General features: G+C 48.1%; 2 protein-coding genes across 4 annotated transcripts in view; one reads left to right on the top strand and one right to left on the bottom strand.

The window, feature by feature from the left end:
• The window catches only part of SPG11 (SPG11 vesicle trafficking associated, spatacsin), a 38,096-nt gene extending 36,839 nt beyond the window's left edge, over nucleotides 1-1,257 (top strand). For both annotated transcript variants that reach the window (XM_075764434.1, XM_075764433.1), the window contains exon 40: nucleotides 41-1,257. In XM_075764434.1, the coding sequence (XP_075620549.1) occupies nucleotides 41-221 (181 nt within the window). In that variant the 3' untranslated portion in view covers nucleotides 222-1,257. The remainder of the gene's footprint in view (nucleotides 1-40) is intronic.
• Nucleotides 1,258-2,481: 1,224 nt separating this feature from the next.
• EIF3J (eukaryotic translation initiation factor 3 subunit J) lies at nucleotides 2,482-13,389 on the bottom strand. Of its 2 annotated transcripts, none has more exons than XM_075764346.1 (8): nucleotides 13,233-13,389; nucleotides 13,056-13,156; nucleotides 7,968-8,025; nucleotides 7,627-7,718; nucleotides 7,062-7,176; nucleotides 5,839-5,997; nucleotides 4,732-4,805; nucleotides 2,482-3,537 (listed from the first exon to the last, which is right to left on the bottom strand). In XM_075764346.1, exons 1-8 carry the CDS (start codon nucleotides 13,258-13,260, stop codon nucleotides 3,406-3,408), a joined length of 759 nt encoding a protein of 252 aa, XP_075620461.1. In that variant the 5' UTR covers nucleotides 13,261-13,389; the 3' UTR covers nucleotides 2,482-3,405. The 2 variants fall into 2 exon arrangements, with proteins under 2 accessions (XP_075620461.1, XP_075620460.1); XM_075764345.1 differs by having other exon boundaries at nucleotides 2,482-3,534; nucleotides 13,233-13,386.
• Between the last annotated feature and the right edge of the window lie 5,188 nt (nucleotides 13,390-18,577).

The raw sequence follows: 18,577 nt of genomic DNA on the forward strand, positions 1-18,577 counted from the left end.
GCAGCCTCTCTATTTCAATTGCACGTACAATTATTTTCAGGGTTAAACAACACCCACCTACTGATGCTGCTCTGAAAAACCTGAAGAAACTGCTCACTTACTGTGAAGATATCTACACATACTACAGATTGGCTTACGATAACAAGTTCTACGATGTGGTAAATACGCTTCTGAAGGATGCACAGACTGGCTGTTGTCTTAATGACATGTTATCAAACTAGACTCCAGCCTCCATGGAGTAGAGACTGGCTCTGACAAGTACCAGTCCCACAGCTGCTTGCATGGTCAGTACTGATTCTTTAACAGATACTTTTATCAATTACCTGCTTACAATGATGTGCTGCTACGTGAAAGTTACTCCAGAAAACTGGCAGTGATTGTAAATATTTAAAATGCTGAGACTGTGTTAAACCTAAAATTGTGTTTTGTATAATAAATCCTACTGTTTACAAAATACTTGACTAACCAACAAATACAGGCTGGCACAGCTGATGATCCCAAACTGGTTTGGTTGGAAGGGACCTCCCAGCCCACCCAGTGCCACCCCTGCCATGGGCAGGGACACCCTCCACTAGCCCAGGTTGCCCAAAGCCCCATCCAACCTGGCCTTGAACACTGCCAGGGAGCCAGGGGCAGCCACAGCTTCTCTGGGCACCCTGTGCCAGGGCCTCAGCACCCTCACAGGGAAGGATTTCTGCCTCAGATCTCATCTCCATCTCCCCTCCTGCAGCTTCAGGCCATTCCCCTTGGCCTGTCCCTCCCTGCCCTTGTCACCAGCCCCTCTCCAGCTTTCCTGGAGCCCCTGCAGGGACTGGAAGGTGCTCCAAGGTCTCCCCGGAGCCTTCTCTTCTCCAGGCTGAACCAGCCCAACTCTCTCAGCCTGTCTCCATAGCAGAGGTGCTCCAGCCCCCTGAGCATATCCGTGGCCGCCTCTGGACTCGCTCCAACAGCTCCCTGGCCTTGATGAACCAGAGAGATCCAGCAGTCCTTGCAGCTGGGGTGCAAGTGACGGCTCCACCATAGGAAGTGTAGCTAAATCAACAAAAGGCTGAAATAGAAGGCTAGTATATTCAGTACATTGGCAGTGAAATAAGCAGGAGAAAGTTTTAGCTGCACACCAGGATAATCCATTCTTTGAATCCAGTCTGATTAACCTTGGTTTTGTCTTCTAGCTTAGTGATAAAGTGAAAGTCTTGTACATAACAGCATATACTGAATGTGCTACTGTCTTGGAGTAAAAGAAGTGATCAAGTACAAGCGTTTCCTTACAGTTATTAAATTTTCACTCCTTTCCACACTTAGCCCTACTGGGCAGACAGTTGGCATCGACGCCCCGTCAGGAGCCAGCGCGTCCTGCCATCAGTGCGGTTACAAGATCGCGTCTGACTGACCCGGGGGGGGTGAGACTGGGACGCTGGCTCAGGCAGAAGCCGTTTCAGCCTGGATCCTGCGCCCTGAAAGCGCAGCCTGCAGTCACCTCCCGGCCAAAGGAGGGGTGTGGGGAGGCTGACAGCAGACTCCAGCCTACAGCAGCTTTAAAGTAAAATTAAGCAGTGGTAGTGTACTATCACTAAACGTTAGCCTAGCAAAACCACAATTGCCATAGCACTCTGTTAATTAGCAAAGAGATCTTAATTTGGATTATAGCTCACAGTCACCTGTTGGCTGCTGAACATTTTCACTGGCAACCACTGCACATGCCAGCCATTCAGCCCAACTCGCCATTGCACACCAGTACACCTGGTGCAAGTCACAGCTCCTCTGCTGAAGAAAATGGTTTATGCAGGGAGGATCATGCCTGAGCAGAACACGAGTTACAATTCCAGTTCTCGTCAGTCTCACAAGACCAAATTAGACTGAGCTGGCTGTGATTAGGCCAAGTTAAACAATGGCTAACAAGCTTTTAGCTTGAACTTTAAAGCTCCAAGCATGAAAGGAGAACTTCAAGCTATCCTCCTGAAAATTACCATCCCTGGTCCTTTAAAAATTTGGGACCACTAACAGCAGGAAGAGTCTGGAAGCACACGCACATCCCACCCACACTGGGAACAACACGCATGTAAAGTGCAGGCTGTACACGTGGGACTGCTTGCGGTAACAGCAGCTGCCACCAAGAATAAAGCAACATCTCCCACTGCCAAGGGCCACCCTGAATCACTCCTAAGGTAAGTGCAACCTGCTGAGCTCAGCAGTCCCCACAAAAGAAAAGATTACGTTCCTCATGGAAGACCCGCAGTATGGCAGTCCTGGAGTACGGCGGTCCTGGAAGGCTCGCGTTTACCACCAGCATTGCTAAGGCTTACATAAGAAAGAGATGTTTTACGGGAAGGAAATCTTGCCCCTCTACCACTAGTTAATCTGGATGTCGGAGCAAGGGCCAGCCCTCGTAACACACCCAGCACAGCTCTGTTTCACAGCTCTACCCCTTCAAGTAGCTTTACTCTTAAGATACTAAAAGAACTGGTCCAAAGGCAGCCCTAGTGAAGTCCTCAATAGTGATTTTTATTAAATTAGTTGCTTTATAAAACATTGCAGATGTCATAATTGTTAACATAACAATTTGCCCAACTGTAGGAACTGTTGCAGTTTGCTAAGCAAGTTGTTTTTTTTTTCAAATGAAAGAAAACAGCTGAGTTGTGAAGAATCTATCACAACCCATGAAAGACCAAAAGGAAGTCTTGGTTGGTTTTTGTTTTTTTGTTTTTTTTTTTTTTTTTTTACACTTAAACCAGGCAATTAACTGTTAAAGAATACCCAACCCATACAGCTGCATTAGTAGAAATTTAGATGAATGGAAACTAAACTTCGTACTCGAGACACAAGTTGGTTCTTTTCAACTCTTGCCCTGACCCCGCGCTCAGCCCGGAGGCAGCAGGTATCTCGAGGGCTGCGTTCCCAGAGGAGCACGCTCTCCCTGACAGCAGCCGTTCCCCTCCCCAATATGCTGAAAACCTCAAGCTCTAACTTAAGAGAAAGCAATCAGAATACTAAGCGCACACCACGCCCGTGCTGCAAACTGCTTTTGTTCATCAAACAAGTCATTCAAGGAGGTACGTACAGTTAAGGCCGTGTCACTGAACTGTGCTGGTAATAATACTTTGCCTTCTTGAAATCCATTTCCAATTTAGTGGCTGTTACTATAAAAACCAAATAGCAACAGTTACCATTATCAGAGTTTTGGGTTTTGTAACTGCGATTTACATAGCTTTTAAACGTCCTCATTCTAACCCCAACCACAGGACAGGGAGCCCGGTGCTTTCGCACGGACCCATCAAGAGTTAAACCACCAGCACAGAGATACTGCAATTCTGATTGTAGCATTTGGCAGAATTTAAAGGAAGAAAAGTTGTGCTACATGTTTAGGGATTATGGGCAACAGAAAGACGACAGAAGGGGAGATAAATGTCACATGAAGTCTTCAAAGTCTTGTACGTATTCTCCATCATATCCTCCATAATCAGCCAGGTCATCTTTCATCGTAGCCTTTAAACCGCCTCCAGGCACAACACCCTTTTTCTTCTTTTTGGCTTTATTCTGCTTAAATAGGAAGAGCATGTTTACTTTAAAATCCACAGTGATTTGTCATTGCTCTAATTAAGAGTCCTGAGGTACGAGCATTCGCGTGCCCATGCAGTGAACACGCTGCCACCAATTTCTGCTGCCGCGTTCCATCCCCCAACGCCACCCATTCCTAGTCCAGCTGTGCCAGCATCCTGCATCCCCACATCCCACGTGTTGTCATTCGTCCTGTTGTGCCTAGACTCAATCGAAACCAGCAGTAAATGCAGAGTCTAGTGCTCAGTTTTGTGAAATCACCAACTGAACTAATGGACGTGAAGCACCAGGAGAGAAGAGCGTAAGACCAGGAAATATACGTACTACTTCTTTTTAGACTCGTTTGGCTCAGTAAGTCCCAGGCTTCTCTCCAAAGCACAGTTTGTCTTAAAGAAAAGTTTATCACGTTTGCCGACCCCAGACTTTCACATTAACACTGTCCATGAAGTTTGGTTTGCGTTAAGGTGCTTTGCTGGCGCCTGGGGAGTCAGAACTGGCACCCCAGGAGAACAGTTGCCGAGGTTTCCCCTTTCCCACTTACAAGTTACTACTCCCACTGACAACGCTCTGCTATTTGTTTCCTAACCACCCTCCAATTTGATGTAACACATACCAAGAGAGTTGCACTGCCAGTCATATTTTCTGCTTGCTTTTGTTGCTATCTAATAATTCAATTAATCACTGAATTCCAAAGGAGTTTAACACAGCTGTATGCTATAAACCACAACCTTTTACATCACAAGAGCATCGGTTAAGCTATCACATCACCTGTTAAACTTGCCCCCTTCCTTGCCTATGCAGCTATTGCTCCTTTAGTTTGCATGGCAGCACAGAAATCCCAATTATCTGCTAATCAGGATCCCAAACCCTGGCACAGATTTCAGGCACTTCCACAGACCAGTGTTTCACCGATGCTGAACTCTACATGTGGTGTAAAAGGGAACAAGGTTAGCATAGAGGTGTAAATTCATCACGGTTTCACCTGTGATCACTAGATTCAATCAACTCCTGATTACCTCACCCAGCGAGGAGGATTTAACTCTAACCCAGGGTTATCGTTTAACCTCCTGCTACCACCAGTCACAGCATCAGCAGCTCAAGTCAGCGCGAGACCTGTTCCCCGTTCCAGATCAGCACCGCTAGCGGGTATCGTTACTGAACACGCAGAGACCTTACCTTTTCTTGTTTTTGCTTTTCACTGCATAGTACTGTCAAAGTATTTGTGATCTTTTTCAAATCATCAATTTCCACTACATCACGGGAAAAAAAAACAAAAAAAGATTCCTCAGCACAACAGTCTCTCAGAAGGCAGTGACACAATCTGACATCAACATTCGCTAAGAAGCAGAAATAAGCATTAGCAGTAAGTATGGGCAATTACTTGCTTTAAATCAGCAAATACTGAGTATATAATTCTGGTCTTTAGAATCACAATTACTATTTCAGACAGTCCCTGATAAAGCAGCTTGAATGCTGCAGAAGGTAAAACTTGTAAATTAACAGGGAATACAAAAGTCTTCATGAGAAGGCATTTGAACAGTAAAATACGGATACAGTGAAATACAGTAAAGTCTATCAAAAGGAGCAGTGGATTAACAATAAATTATTGTTATTAACAAATGGCCCAAGAGGTTGCGAGTCCTTCACTTCAGAAGACCTGGAACCCCTCTGAAATGGAAGCCACCCGCTCCAACCAGGAGCTATCGCTGTACTTCTACAGCACAAAGTAGTACCAAGTTACCACCTCCCTGAAGGACAACGCGCAGCATAGGGAAAGATCTCAAGCAATGAATTCACTGAGTACTTCAGCCTACCAGAGCAGTGGAAAGACATGAGTTTAAGTTAGTTTCTCTGGGAAGAGGTACATGTTGGATTCCAGAGGGATTTATTTCACAGTCCCAGAATGACATGGACTCAATTTTATAAGAGTTTCCTTCCAAATGAGCTACTACTCGAGTTACCTGGCTCAGAGAATTACTATTATTATTTTTTTAGAAATGGCTTCAAGAAAAACATGCAAGATCTAGATCATCGTAAGAATTCACACTTTAAAATGACTGTCTTAATCGACATGCAGAAAGAGTAACTCTTGTACAAGCGCACAACCTGTAATAAAGTTTGTGGGAATGGAATCGGATACTAGTGAGCGAAACAGATGAGTACTTCATTTGACATAAGCTACACAGATCAATCTCGGCTGAGCGTTTACTGTAACAGCATATTTTCAACTTCAATTCCATCGCAGTTTTGGTACCCGTGCATTCTAGGATGTCTTGCACTTACATGAAATACATACGTCTCGAACTAATGCTTCCAAAAAACTGGCATAATGTAGTGATTTTTCATACTGTGTAATTTTCTCTTTTAGTAGTTTGCCAAATTCCGTAAAGTCATCTTTTGAAGAGGGATTCATGGCATCTATTCCACAAGTGTTATTTACACCTGTACGGAAAGACAGAGGTATTACAGAAAGCATCAACTGATCCCTAAAGGATGACACCAGAGGAAACAAGTGACCTCATTCACATTCAGCTCCTCATCTCCACGGGAAGCTTTACAAACCAAAGCTGAGGTTTGCTCACTCACTTCCCCCTGGCTTCTGCCACACAAAAGCCAACAGCCGGAGTTACTACCCTGTACGCAAAGAGATTTTTGCTGCAAAGCTTAGTAATTTGAACCAGGTATTCCTACTCTTTGGAGCAACGTGCACTACGCAAAGCCCCTTTCCCCTTAAATAAAGAATTCCCATCTTGAGCTTTTAAGTGCAAAATTTAGTTCATTCTTTGCAACTGTATTCAATGCACCCCCCCAGGCACTGTTCTCTTTCAGATGACTCTCAGAGCAGAATCTGCATTGAGTAAGAAGCTGTGTAATTCACTATAATCAAGGCAACACGCTTTCATGTTTGAAGAACGCAGCTATGAATCAGTATCTCTGCTAGTTCTGTCAAAGCTCAAAACCAGAATGATCTGCTTTAAGCCTGCTTCGTCCACGCCAGGAAACAAGCTCATTCCACCAACTTAGCTGGCTTTCTCAACATCTAGCTTGTTACGGATTGCCTGAAGTAAAGCATGAGTCGTGCTGTGCCACACTCACCCGAAGCCTCATTAAGTCGATGTCGTAAAGCACCTCAGAACACCAAGACAGCACTTTTTTCTTCCCTTTTTACACACTCATCTTTCTACCCCAAGTACCAATACGCTGGAAAACTTAGTCAGCCATCCTTTTCCTCTAACGTCCCGCCATGGCACAGTGAGAAGCAGCTCCTTCTGCTCTAAAGGTGGTGTGTGGTTCTTGCAGTTCATCCTCAGCACCAGGACAGGCCTCCTGCACCTTGAATCTAAACCCCTCTGTTCTCGGTAGCACAACCTGCACATGCTTCGACAGGCAAACCCGCTGCGTTCTTGTTGCAGGGTATCCACAGGTAGCAGCGCTATTTAGAGGATACAGCACTTCCATGATGCTACAACTTCATCGAGGCCTGACTTGGGGCCCAGCACACTCACCAAATGTTTCTTTTGCTAACTCGAGGTCCGACTCCTCTTGCAATTTCTTTAGTCGTAGTTTGTCTGCTAACTGTTCTTCTGGTGTAAGTTCTTTATGTTCCTCTGGTGCCTCTAACTAAATTAAAAATGCATATAGGGAGAACGTTATATTTCTTACCCTTGAGCAGAAGTAGTACGAGAAATCGTGGGTTTTCCAGTGCCACTCAAGTAGCTTACAGCTGCCCAAAGTCAGTACACCTCAACACGCCCAAACCTGAAAGCCACCCCGGTACAGCAGAACAACGCCACGCTGTTTAGTAAGTTGTTCAGTTTACAAGAAGCGGGAAGAAACACCTGAGTTCTAAGTTTCACAACTGTGTGTTTTATCATGAGGTGCACACAAAAGAGAGAGCGAGAAGCGCTATTTCCATAACCTGGTCAAATTACAGAGAACTTAAAGCTAACACTCCCCAGATGTTAGTAAGTACAAGACTTCAGATCTTTACAGGTCTTGTTCAACCTCAAAAAAAAAAAAATCAAACTTGCCCTCTAAACTTTATGAGCTCTGGAAGAAAAAAGCAGTTACCCTTTTTTTAAGCTCCTCTTGCTTTTTCTTCTGTAGCTTTTCTTTTTCTTTTATTTTTTCTGCTATTTTCTTTTTTTCTGAAACTTTTGGTTCTGTAAAACATTGAACAACACAGCACTCAAGTCTACTGATTATTTTTCTCAGCAACTACAGAAACACTACTCGGAGAGAAAGCCACAGAGCTCAGTTACCGGAATCTGAACGCAGAGAGTTAAAGACGTGCTTTGTCAAACACAAACCCGACCCCATTACCTGGTTTTGATTCTTCAGACACGCTCAAGACAGAACCAGTGCCTGTTCCGAGGCTGCGTACAGAGCCACGGATTCCTTTTAAGTCTTACCTTGTTTTACCTCTGTCTCCTTTACTTCCTCCTCTTCTTCCTCATCATCCCAGTTATCCTACAAAATAAGTTTTAATTAAGATTCTTTGACAGATACTTTCTACTTGTTTAGGTAACAAACAAAGCACAGCAGCTTACATCTAACCTCTTTGAATGCTCACATATCCACCAGCCTTACACACTGGAGGAAGCGGGGAGGCAGTCGTGAGAGCTGTACAACCAGGGCACGGCTTTTGGGAGTGGACTGAGGTGTTTCAGGAGCAGCTCTTACATGGAAAAGGCAGCTTTTACTCAAAGAATCAGAAAGCTCATGTCAATGTAGTTACAAAAGGAAGATCATGAACAGCCAAATCAACACGCACAGTAAAGGTGAGTTTGTTCCTTTCAGCACGCATTACAAGACACTGGGAATTTACCGGTCGCGTGCACGCAGTACAGCCGCCACTGGAAACGCCCCACTCAGCTGAAACCATTTCGAACCAGACCATGCTGTCACCACCACCAGAAGACCCCTTCTTTCCAAAGCACCCGCTCACCCCTCTCCCAGTGCGAGGAGAAGCGTTTGTGTGGCTGCACCGGGAGCCACACACTGGGGCGAACACCAACCCGACCTGCAGAGAGGAGAACGCAGGGCCCAGTCTCGGGCCGGAATACCAACTTTTACCAGCCACAGACCACATTTTTGACCAACGACCATCGCTTTTTTTGATAAGCAAAGGGTCTTCCCACAAACAAATCGCTTAAACGCTCTCAACAGCCATCACGTTCTCCAGCGTATTTTCAAACAGCCTCAGCTGCGGTATCCGCAGTAACTCTCTGCCTCCAGCCTGTCCAAGATCCATGGTGGCCCTCAGGTACGGCGCCACATGCCTCACAGAGCCACGTTTTCTAAGGAACAGACCTGCTGATGTCATCGGCAGACTTGGCCAGCAGTAATTCTGCAGCTTCTTCGTAACGGTTAGCTGGGTAAGGGTTACAGGAATATATATTCTTGTCCTAATGCCACTGCAAATTCTAGCGCATGGCCTCCGCATGGAAATCAATGCTCTAAAATTGACCTGCGGTTACATGCTGAGTACCACACGATGTACACACCAGAAGTTAAAGCCAAGAAATCTCACAGGAATCTAATTTTAGTTCCCTGTTTCAACTTGCAAGCTTAAGACATTACACTTGACAAGACCTAGTTTACACAAAAATCACACGTACTGTCAGTACATCCTTATAGATACGCTTAAAAACCATAAATCCTGAATTTTGTGATTTCCACCTCACAACAGTAATGCAGGCAGTCATGCAAGCTATTTGTTAATCACTAAGGGTTGCTTCTGGTGTGGCAAAATAAAAGACATTGGCAGAAGAACTCGGTATTTCAGTGCGACGTGCTGATCCAAGCAAGGAAGACACCCGAGTTCATCCACCAGCTCACTCAAGTTAATTGGCACTTGTAAGGGATTCAGCTTCCCTTCCACATTCCAAGAAGCTGACTTGAATTTGGAGCAGCATTATTTTAGCTCATATCTAATTAAGAGTTTGTTACACCCACTTCTTAAATAGCTCTCTTCATTACTGCTGTATGTACCTTGCTGCCTTCTCCCTTGCCCTGTCCTTCAGATTTTAAAATCAAGTATTTTCTGCTGCAAAATCCCAGAAGAAGGGCAGCCTGCTCGTGATGTAAAGGTACTCATGGGATTGAAGGGAAGTACTGCGTGTCATCGTTATGTTTGGGAGACTTAACAGAAGGTGTGTGGGCAAGGACTCCCCCACGATGACGGACACACTCCTTCCCCACAGCAGACCACGTCCCCGCTAGCCATGCCCCACGGGGACAGCAGGTTCAGCTTGCAAAGCCGAGGTGATAAAGCAACGCAGACATGGCAGACCTTGGGCGGGCGGCGTGACCGCCTGGCCCAGCCTCCCCCCGAGCTGCAACAGGGAATTTAAGATCTCGACTCTAACCAAAGGGACCGTCGCCTGCTGGGAGCCTGCCCACAGCCCCGCCAGCAGAACGACGCTGCTGGAACTCGGGACAGGCAACTGCCAGCCCAGCGGCATCGGAGAACGCTCCTGGAAGGGCAACCTGCGAGACGTCACCGCTGCGGGTTCACTCATCAGCCTGTGTGCCAAGACACGCGGGTCTCCCTGCTACGCTCAACACTCTCTCACTCTTCTCCAAGATTTTTGGAGAAACATGGTTTATATATTGGGCAAGGTTTTTTTGGTGTTGGTTTGTTTGTTTGTTTTTTTACTGGGGGGAGCACCCAAATATTCACCTATTTCTGCGTTTTATAATTCCAGTGAACTCTCTCTTGGAGGAACGGAAGATTGCCATAGTGCTGTATCTTTGCACTGATAATAAGTAATTGAAAGAGGACACCTTTATTCCAAAATATATCCACTAAAGTAGCTTAAAACTTTGAAGCATTTCAACAATACTCATTTACACATACTTATCTAAAATAAGACTATTGAAAACATTTTCTATTTCATGTAAACAAACCCTTGAGGGGAGCAGCTCTCTTATGATTTCACATGCTCTGTCGCATCTACCTTAAACCTATGAAAATGCACATTATTCCTCCCAAAAACCCAGCGGACGCAACTGGAAAGTGACAGGTACTTTAGATTCCCGGCTAAACCTGAACGCTCTCCTCCAAACAACTGCGCCGTGCCAAAGGCTGTCACCTGGATGACAACACACACATTTCCCAGTTTTGGCTTTGTTAAGCACAGAATTGCCCAAGAGTAAATAGACGAAAATTCCTTGGCAGGAGGCCCATCTTCTGGGAAACTTGTGTGCTGGGTAACACTGGAGAGTAGTTTTGTTGCTGATGAAGATGCTAATTTTAGATCTAGGGAAGTCGAACTTTCCCAACTTAACGGTTACTTTAAGTTCATTACTAAAAATCTTCAAAACTACACAATCTGAATATATAAAACACATTCCAAAACATGATATACCAACCTTAAGATGAGCTCATGGTCAGAAAACACTTTGTGCTTCTATTTTAGACCACGTCATTTTTCTTATGCAGGCACCTCCCCAAGGTGGACCCTTGCAAACAAGGCATCTAGAGCCGAAGCAACCCCCTCCCAGGCTCAGTCCTGTGATCTTTTGTGTTTCTACAGGAAGAGCAAATCAAAGTAAAATAAACCAGCTCTCTTAGCTGGACTGGTCCTTCTGTCTAGATGCAGCTCCAGCACTAAACCCATAATCCCTGGGAGAGTTCAGCGGTTGCGTTCTTACTGCACGTGGGAAAACCTTGTTCCTTTAGTGACACAGCCACAGAAAGCGCAGGTGTCTTCAAGAGACCACCACTCTGGTCCAGTTCCCTTGGACACGTTCTATTGTAGCAGGAAAGTTCCTCACTTCCAAAGGCAGGAGGGAAAGCCGGGCTGACAGTGAGCCTGAGATACACGTGTATACATACACATACAGAAGTTGTATACATATGCATAAGGTTACATGCTAACCACGCTCTTTACAAATGACTGTGGCTACTGTGTACAGAGATACCTTTACTTACTCTGCCTGCTGAAATGTGACACCTATGATAACTACAGGGTGTGGGCGTTACTAAATTGAAGGAGGCAAATGGACAGCCTGTAACTTGCAAAAATTTGTTACTTTTTTTTTTAAGAGAAGATGAACTACTTTTTTGCATACTATTTATAAAAAGAATAAGCACCCCAAGCTCCAAGGACAACTGTGTTGGTGTTTTTCAGAGATTCTGGTAACGCAGCCAGCAGCCTAAATAACAAACCCGAGGAGCCCTCGCCCGTGAGCAGCAATGCGCTGCTCCAGACAGCGTCATACTTGTGACCACACTACAGTGACCAGGTCACCTCATGAGATCGCCTATCACGATACCTCGGCAGCTCGATCTGAAACAAAAAGGTCTTTTTCAGTTGACCCATTTCTATTCCTTGTGTTCATCAAGCACGTTCCTCGTGTGTTCCCTGGCGTCGTTTTGCTTACTGCCTGTACGAACGCAAACTGGGGGTTCTGTGGCATCCAGCACCCAGTCCCCCCCCGTCCCTGCCAAGGGACAGCTGGAACTCAGCGTGAGAAAACAAGCTCTTAAGGGAGGTCTGCTTTCATAAGCATAAGAGATGAATATCCGCATGTTTCAATGCCAATTCCGTGCAGACATCACTCTGAAACACAGTAAAAATTTGCTCCAAAAGCACCTTAAGTAAGGCGATGTTACGTGATCCGAGCACCACTAAATCTGAAACTGCGCAGGAAGGCTGCCGTACTTTCCAACTGTGGCAGTGGGGCCGGGGAGGGGGGGTGGTGGTGGCGGTGGTGAAGAAGTAGAAAACAGGGGTGGAAAAGACATCCTGCTACACACGGGAGCCTCTGGTCGACAGCAGAGGCACAAACACGGCACCGCTTTCAGAAACCCAATGCTCAGGTCTCACCCAGCTCTCCATACTCAAAACTGCCCATCTGAAGGGCTACGTAAGACAAGGGGAAACAGGAAAGCGCCCCGAAGCCTGGAGAGCAGCTGGAGAGCAGCAGGTGGATCCCCCCGAGAACAGGAGACGTCTCCTCGGGCTTGAGCAGTGTCTGTCTGTCTGTCCTTTTCTGCGCTGGCAGACCCGACGCAGCGGGAGCGAACCTCGGGCAGAAAGGCCGGCTCTGAGCGGGGATGAAGGGGCGCGGGGCAGAGACTCGCTTTCCACTTGGCATTTTGACTTGTCATCTGCAACCGGCCGCTGCCCTTTCGGAGCGCCAACACGCCAGAGCCGCCCCCCGCGGGCCCGGCCCGGCCGCGGACACACGCTCCCCTTCGCCTCGGGCCGGCGCGTCACCCCCGCAGGCGGACGGGTGAATCCAGCCGGCCCGACGGGCCCGACCCACCCGGCGGGAGGTTTCCTCACCCGCCGCCCGGGCCGCCCCTGCCCCGGGCCGGGCCGCGCCGCCGCGGGCCCGCGTCCCCCGCACACGCGGCACCATATGGCGACGGCCTGCGGCGGGCCCGGCCCGCTCCCCGCCGCCCCCGGGCCCCGGCCAGCCGGCGGGGCCGGCCCCGTGGTCGCGCCACGCCGCGGGGGGCCCGGCGAGGGCCCGCCCGGCCGCACCTTCACGTCGTCCTCCTCATCCTCGCCGGCCCAGCGGTCTCCGGCCACTCCCGGCACCAGCCGCTTCGCCACCGGCTCCACCACCTCGAAGCTGTCGGCGTCTGTGGGGGAGAGGAGAGCGGGTGAGCGCGGGCGGGCGAGGGGCGCCGGAGGGGCGCGGCGGCGGCCGCCACCTACCCCACGAATCCGCCGCTTCCGCCGCCATCTTCCCCGCCGAGCCGCGACCGCCGCCGCTCACAGCAGGCACGGTGAGGCAGCCGCGCCAGAGCGGCCCCAGCCAGCGCCGCGCGCGGGGCACGCCGGGACGGCGGCGGACTGCCGGCACCGCGCCCCGCCCGCTGACAGCGCGCGCTCCCTCCCGCCGAGCTCCGCCCACCGCGGGGCGGGTCGTGAGGGGGTGGTGGCCATGGCGGGGGGACGGGACGGGACGGGGCCGCCGTCGCTGTCGCCACCGCGGAGCACTCAGCCGCGCTGCCCCGGGCCCGCCGTCAGGCAGCCCGTGCTCCGGGCGTCCCGCCGGGCGGGGTGGGCCTGGCGCCTTCCCGGTGTCATGAACGGGGCCGCGGAATGTGGGGTGAGGCGGCAGCTGTTGCGGTAACTCCCGCCGCGCTGCTGCATCGCCCTGCGGAGCGGGAAGGGGCGGCCTTGCCGTGAGGGTCGTTACACCGTACAGCCGCGCTTCCCGGCACGGGCAGCGTTGAAGCCTCCGCACCGGGGAGCTCTTGGCCCCGCCGGCCCGGGCCGGTGCCCTCGGCTCCCGGCGGGACGGAGGGAGGAGGCCGGGGCAGGGTGGGCCCCCCAGGCTGGGGCAGGGTGAGCTCGGGCACTGCGGCCGCTGCCCCGTTCTGCCCGGTCCTCGGCCTGGGCTTCACCCTCTGCAGGCGGGCTGGGCCGGGCCGGTAGGGAAACGGAATCTCATGCAGAAACTTGGTTTCTAGGTATCGGTTCTTGAAAATATGTAAGAAACAGACGCAAAAATGGAATGTGGAAGGATAGGGAAAAAGAGAAAAATAAGGGTTTTTTTTTTTAAAAAAGGAGAAAATCCCATTAGGGAATTCATTTAGGAATTACCCTTGTATCTGGTCAGAATTTATGCCCTCATCTTTGCTGCCATGTCTCCATTTTCCTTAGGGGAAAAAAAAATGGAAGCCCACTCTTTTGAAGATCCTTTACCCATTAGAAATATTAATGCACGATTTAAACAGAGCAGAAGGCAAAGGCTTGGAAAACACCCCAACTGTTGACCACTAAACTTCCCTAGCTGACTTTCCTTCAGCTGATTTGGATTCTTCTTTTCCTTTCTTAAAACATTAGCAGTACTGACAATTTAAAAGCTTGTTGCTTTTCAGTCAGTCCAGAACTGCTTGATTCTATGGACGTATTCTGGGCTCTGCGTTATTTAACGGTGTTTAGCAGTAATAATGTGAAGAGTAGCATCATCCCATCGAGGTACCTCGACCTTGCTGAGGGACTCGCGTGTGCTACCTTAAGAGCACCGTTGCGCGATCTTGGATGTCATCTTAGAAACATCACGCTTCTGCTGCAACGCTGAGATAATCTGTAATCGATGGAGAGACTGGAGGCCGGACGAGAAGCGAGAGGCACAAACCCAGAAGTTCCACCGAGCAAGGCCTGTGTCCAGCTGAACACTGCGCTGCCTTCACCCCTTTTCACTTCAGAGGACTCTGGGAGTGGGATGTGGAAGCTCATCCTCCAGTACGATCATCTGAACATCTTTCGCACTGACTGGACCTGTTGGCTAGTAATCTAAATCAAAGTGTGCTAACATACGTTACTGTATCAGAAGAAGGCGTAGCCAAATAAAGTAAGGCAAGAAGATGAAAGATCCGATTATCAACATCTTGTTGAGTAAAGAGGCATTTTGGTGACACGACAGTACGGTTCTCCAGGTGTTCAGCAAAAGACAAGTGACGCTGGTCAAACTGCCAGGCGAGGCCCACGCTTGCTCTGCAGTGACCCATGGCAGTGGGGCAGGCTGTCAGGCTGCAGTCGGTCGCCTCTGACGGTCCTGCAAGGGATTTAATGGAATGATGATACTGCTGAGCGGGGAAGAGAAGGAAGGAAAAAAACAGTTGAAGCCTGATGCGTGAATGTTGCAGTAAAGTGTCTCCTAATCCCCTAACTGGTAGGGTAAGCTTCTAGCAGAGGTAGGTGAGGACTTAGTCGTTTCCTAGCTTTCAGGTTTGAGATCAGCCAGGAAGAAATGTGGGCAAGTGGTTGCAGCAGAGCTGCCAGCAGCCAGAACGCACCTCCACAATTCATCTGCGTGATGCTGGTTAGGGAGGGATTTTTGAGCTCAGATCCCTGAGGGACAGTGGCCCTGTGACTACCAGAGGAGCACAGACAAGCCCTGTACTAAAAACTTCAGACACAGCAGCAGCTGACCTTAACCCCATGGAAGTGTGAAGATACCTGCACGAGTTAAGGGTCCACAAAGGCAACACTCGATCCCCAGCCTGAAGACTGACTCGAGGGATGGAGAGGCCATAGCCCAACTGCAAGTCCTCACTCTTCCCCAACCTCCTCCCCACCGATCCCAGAGAACGGTTTATTCCGGAACTCGCTCTGCCCATGAGACCGAGGGAGAGAGACCCGGGTGGTGCTGTGAGAGGTAAGCAGAGCTCTGTCACAGCCCTGACGTTGTTCGGATGGTGCTGGTGGAGCAGGGTAGCAGAGGACACGTTCGTCTCAGGATTAAACATCAAAGCCATGACACAGGCCCCCCCGAGCCTCCTCCAGTCCAGCTTTTCAGTGGTGCGTCTCCTTGTCAAATAACATCAACTACATAAAAGCTGGAAACGCTCACTTCGCCCAGTTTACTTCACTGCCACCTCCCAGCTCTGTGATTTCTGTGAGACTCTGAGTGATTAAGTGGAAAAGGAGGGTATCCTTTGTCTGAAGATGATAAATTTAGAAGAACTTGTGTCTTTCATATAACAAGTGGAACAATCTATGATACCACAATATATGTTGGCTATAAAAAAACCAACTTCCATATTTATTGTCTTTTTGTTGTTGTTACCCATTTACCAGGCAATATAAATAACAACAGAGACATAACTGTAGATCACATAACGTTGTAAGTTATATCCTCACCAAGTCTACAGAGCTTCACAAGCTCAGTATGCTGTGAGGATAATTAAGAAACTGCCAAGAACTGTGCAATGATTGGGAACATGCTAATTATAAAAATACTATGTTTACACAGCACATTTAAAGTAATGTAAACATTTGGATTAAAACAGTGAAGTAGTATTCCCATTGTATAGGCGAGGAAATTAAGGCACAAAGGATGAAACCACTGCTCAGCAGAGCTCCGAGTCAGAGGAACTACTCCCTCCTAGGAAACCAGACAGTTCTCGCTTTGGAGAAGTCCAAAGGTTTCTGCTTCGGAGGAGAAACAAATAAAAATGAGACAGACTGGGCATTGTGGTCATTTCATAAAAGATACCCCTGGAATACGTATCACGCATTGAAAATCAGGCTCAAAGCAAGACTATCTTAAAAGAATCTGCTGTAAAAATGTATTTTTTCCCTTGTCCGGCCTCTGGTATCCTTAGCTTTTAAAACACGTAAACAATGCTTCTTTTCCTCCTGCTTTAAAGGCTGAAAACAGACATGAGAAACGTCTTGCTTTACAGAAAACAGTCTTCACTGAAGGATGCTAGCAGCTAAAAATCATAAAAACAGTAGCCAGAGCATAAATATTTAATATAAATCTTTATGATTCTATACACTAGAAATGATTGCAGAAGAAACACAAATTTATAGAACATGAGTTCTCTTCTGATTGTATTTTACAAGATTCAGCCTATCAGTCCAATGACATTTTTGCAAGTATCAAAAAAAAAATAAAGCAAACCAGTATTACATTACACAGACAAGACAGCCAAAGTAGTGATGTTCTTCACAAAGTCCAGACAAGTTCATCCTTAGCAGACCATCCTTGCTTGCTTCCAAACACCCTTGTTGTCAAAGTTTCACTGGGTTTTTTTTTTGTTTGTTTGCTTTTTTAACAAAGTTATGACTACTAGCTCAGAAAATGATGCGCCTATGCTACTTCTCATCAGCCATTTATCAGCTTGTTGAGGATTTAAGTATCAAGAACCTAAGATGCAAACCTGGCATGCCATTTGGTGTAATCAGACCTTTGAGAGCAGTCCTTTAGCGTCTTCAAGATACACAGTGATGCTGTTCTCCAGCCAAATGAGGTTAATGCCACAATTAGAAAAATTGTCTTCCCATTAACTTTCACTTGGCTTCCACCCCCCAGCAGCTTTAGCTGACCTACGCCCTGCAGCCCTATTGCCACAATCCCACTTTCTCCTCTTCCATTCATTCCAGGCGAGTTTTCGGCCGGATCAGCTCCCAGCACAGGCTCTACCACGCAGGCGCATGAGCCCAGCGCTGGCAGAAGGAAGTGAGTGACTGACCTGCGGCAGGGAGGGAAGGAGACGTGGCAGTGAAAGCCTCCCAGCGCTCTGTCAGCCCAGACCGCTGGGGAACTGCTGCGATCCCAGGTTTTCTTGTCAGCCTTCGCATTCCAACGTTATACTATTCACAGAATGGATTTTAAACTCCCTTTTAACTTCAATCCTCAAAACAATCCTTTTACCTGAAGACACTGATGGACCACCCATGATGGATTACTTCTCCCAGAAAGAGGCACTGGTCTTCTAAAAACAGACATTTACCTCGCTCACAGGAGGCGAGGGCCAGGAACAATTAGCTGTGCACTGCGGTCTGGTGCTCACCACATCGCCCGCGTGATTGCTTTTCTTCTTGTATCCATCTCTGATAATGAGTTTAAGGAAGTTTAATGGCCTGAGACACGGCACTGGCACGACTGCCAACCAACGGTACCGCCTGTCCTCTTTGCCCCAGAGATCCACAGAAGTCCTGTCACCAGAAGAGTACTGCCTTCCTAACTCCATGCTCGACGTACGGTGGAAGACACGATTTTAATGTGGCTAGTTTCTCTTTGCACCTCTTGGAACAAACTTGTTCAGCTGAGCCGGTACCATACGGGTCGGCATTGCCAGGTCGTTTACATTTTTGTAAAGTGACAATAGGCTGTGAATGTTTACTTTCTGGCCTTGACTGCTATGACGTTAGAATTTAGCTATCTGGACTCGATTCATTTCAACTACACCAGCAGTAATCTTACACTGCAATTTTAGCTTCGCAAAGGTGTGCTCTCTACGTCCTTCAGACGGAACATAGCGGGAGCACAGCGCAGCAAGGGGACGGAAGAGGCACGGTTAACTGGTTAACTTCTCTCATTCCCCACACTCGGGCGTACTCAGTGCTACTCCAGTCCTTGCTCGGAAGTGAGAGGAACGTGTGACAGCAAGAGTGTCCACAGGCCCCTGCGATACAGGCATCGTATCACAGGCAGGGGCTTGCCTTAGTGTCCATATAAATCGTGAAGAATCTCATCATCTACTTGAATATACTAACGATACGTGGTTGATTCAAGTTGGTGTAGACAAAGAAGAATA

Source organism: Balearica regulorum, chromosome 12 (genome assembly GCF_011004875.1).
Source record: "Balearica regulorum gibbericeps isolate bBalReg1 chromosome 12, bBalReg1.pri, whole genome shotgun sequence".
NCBI classification, from domain to species: domain Eukaryota; kingdom Metazoa; phylum Chordata; class Aves; order Gruiformes; family Gruidae; genus Balearica; species Balearica regulorum.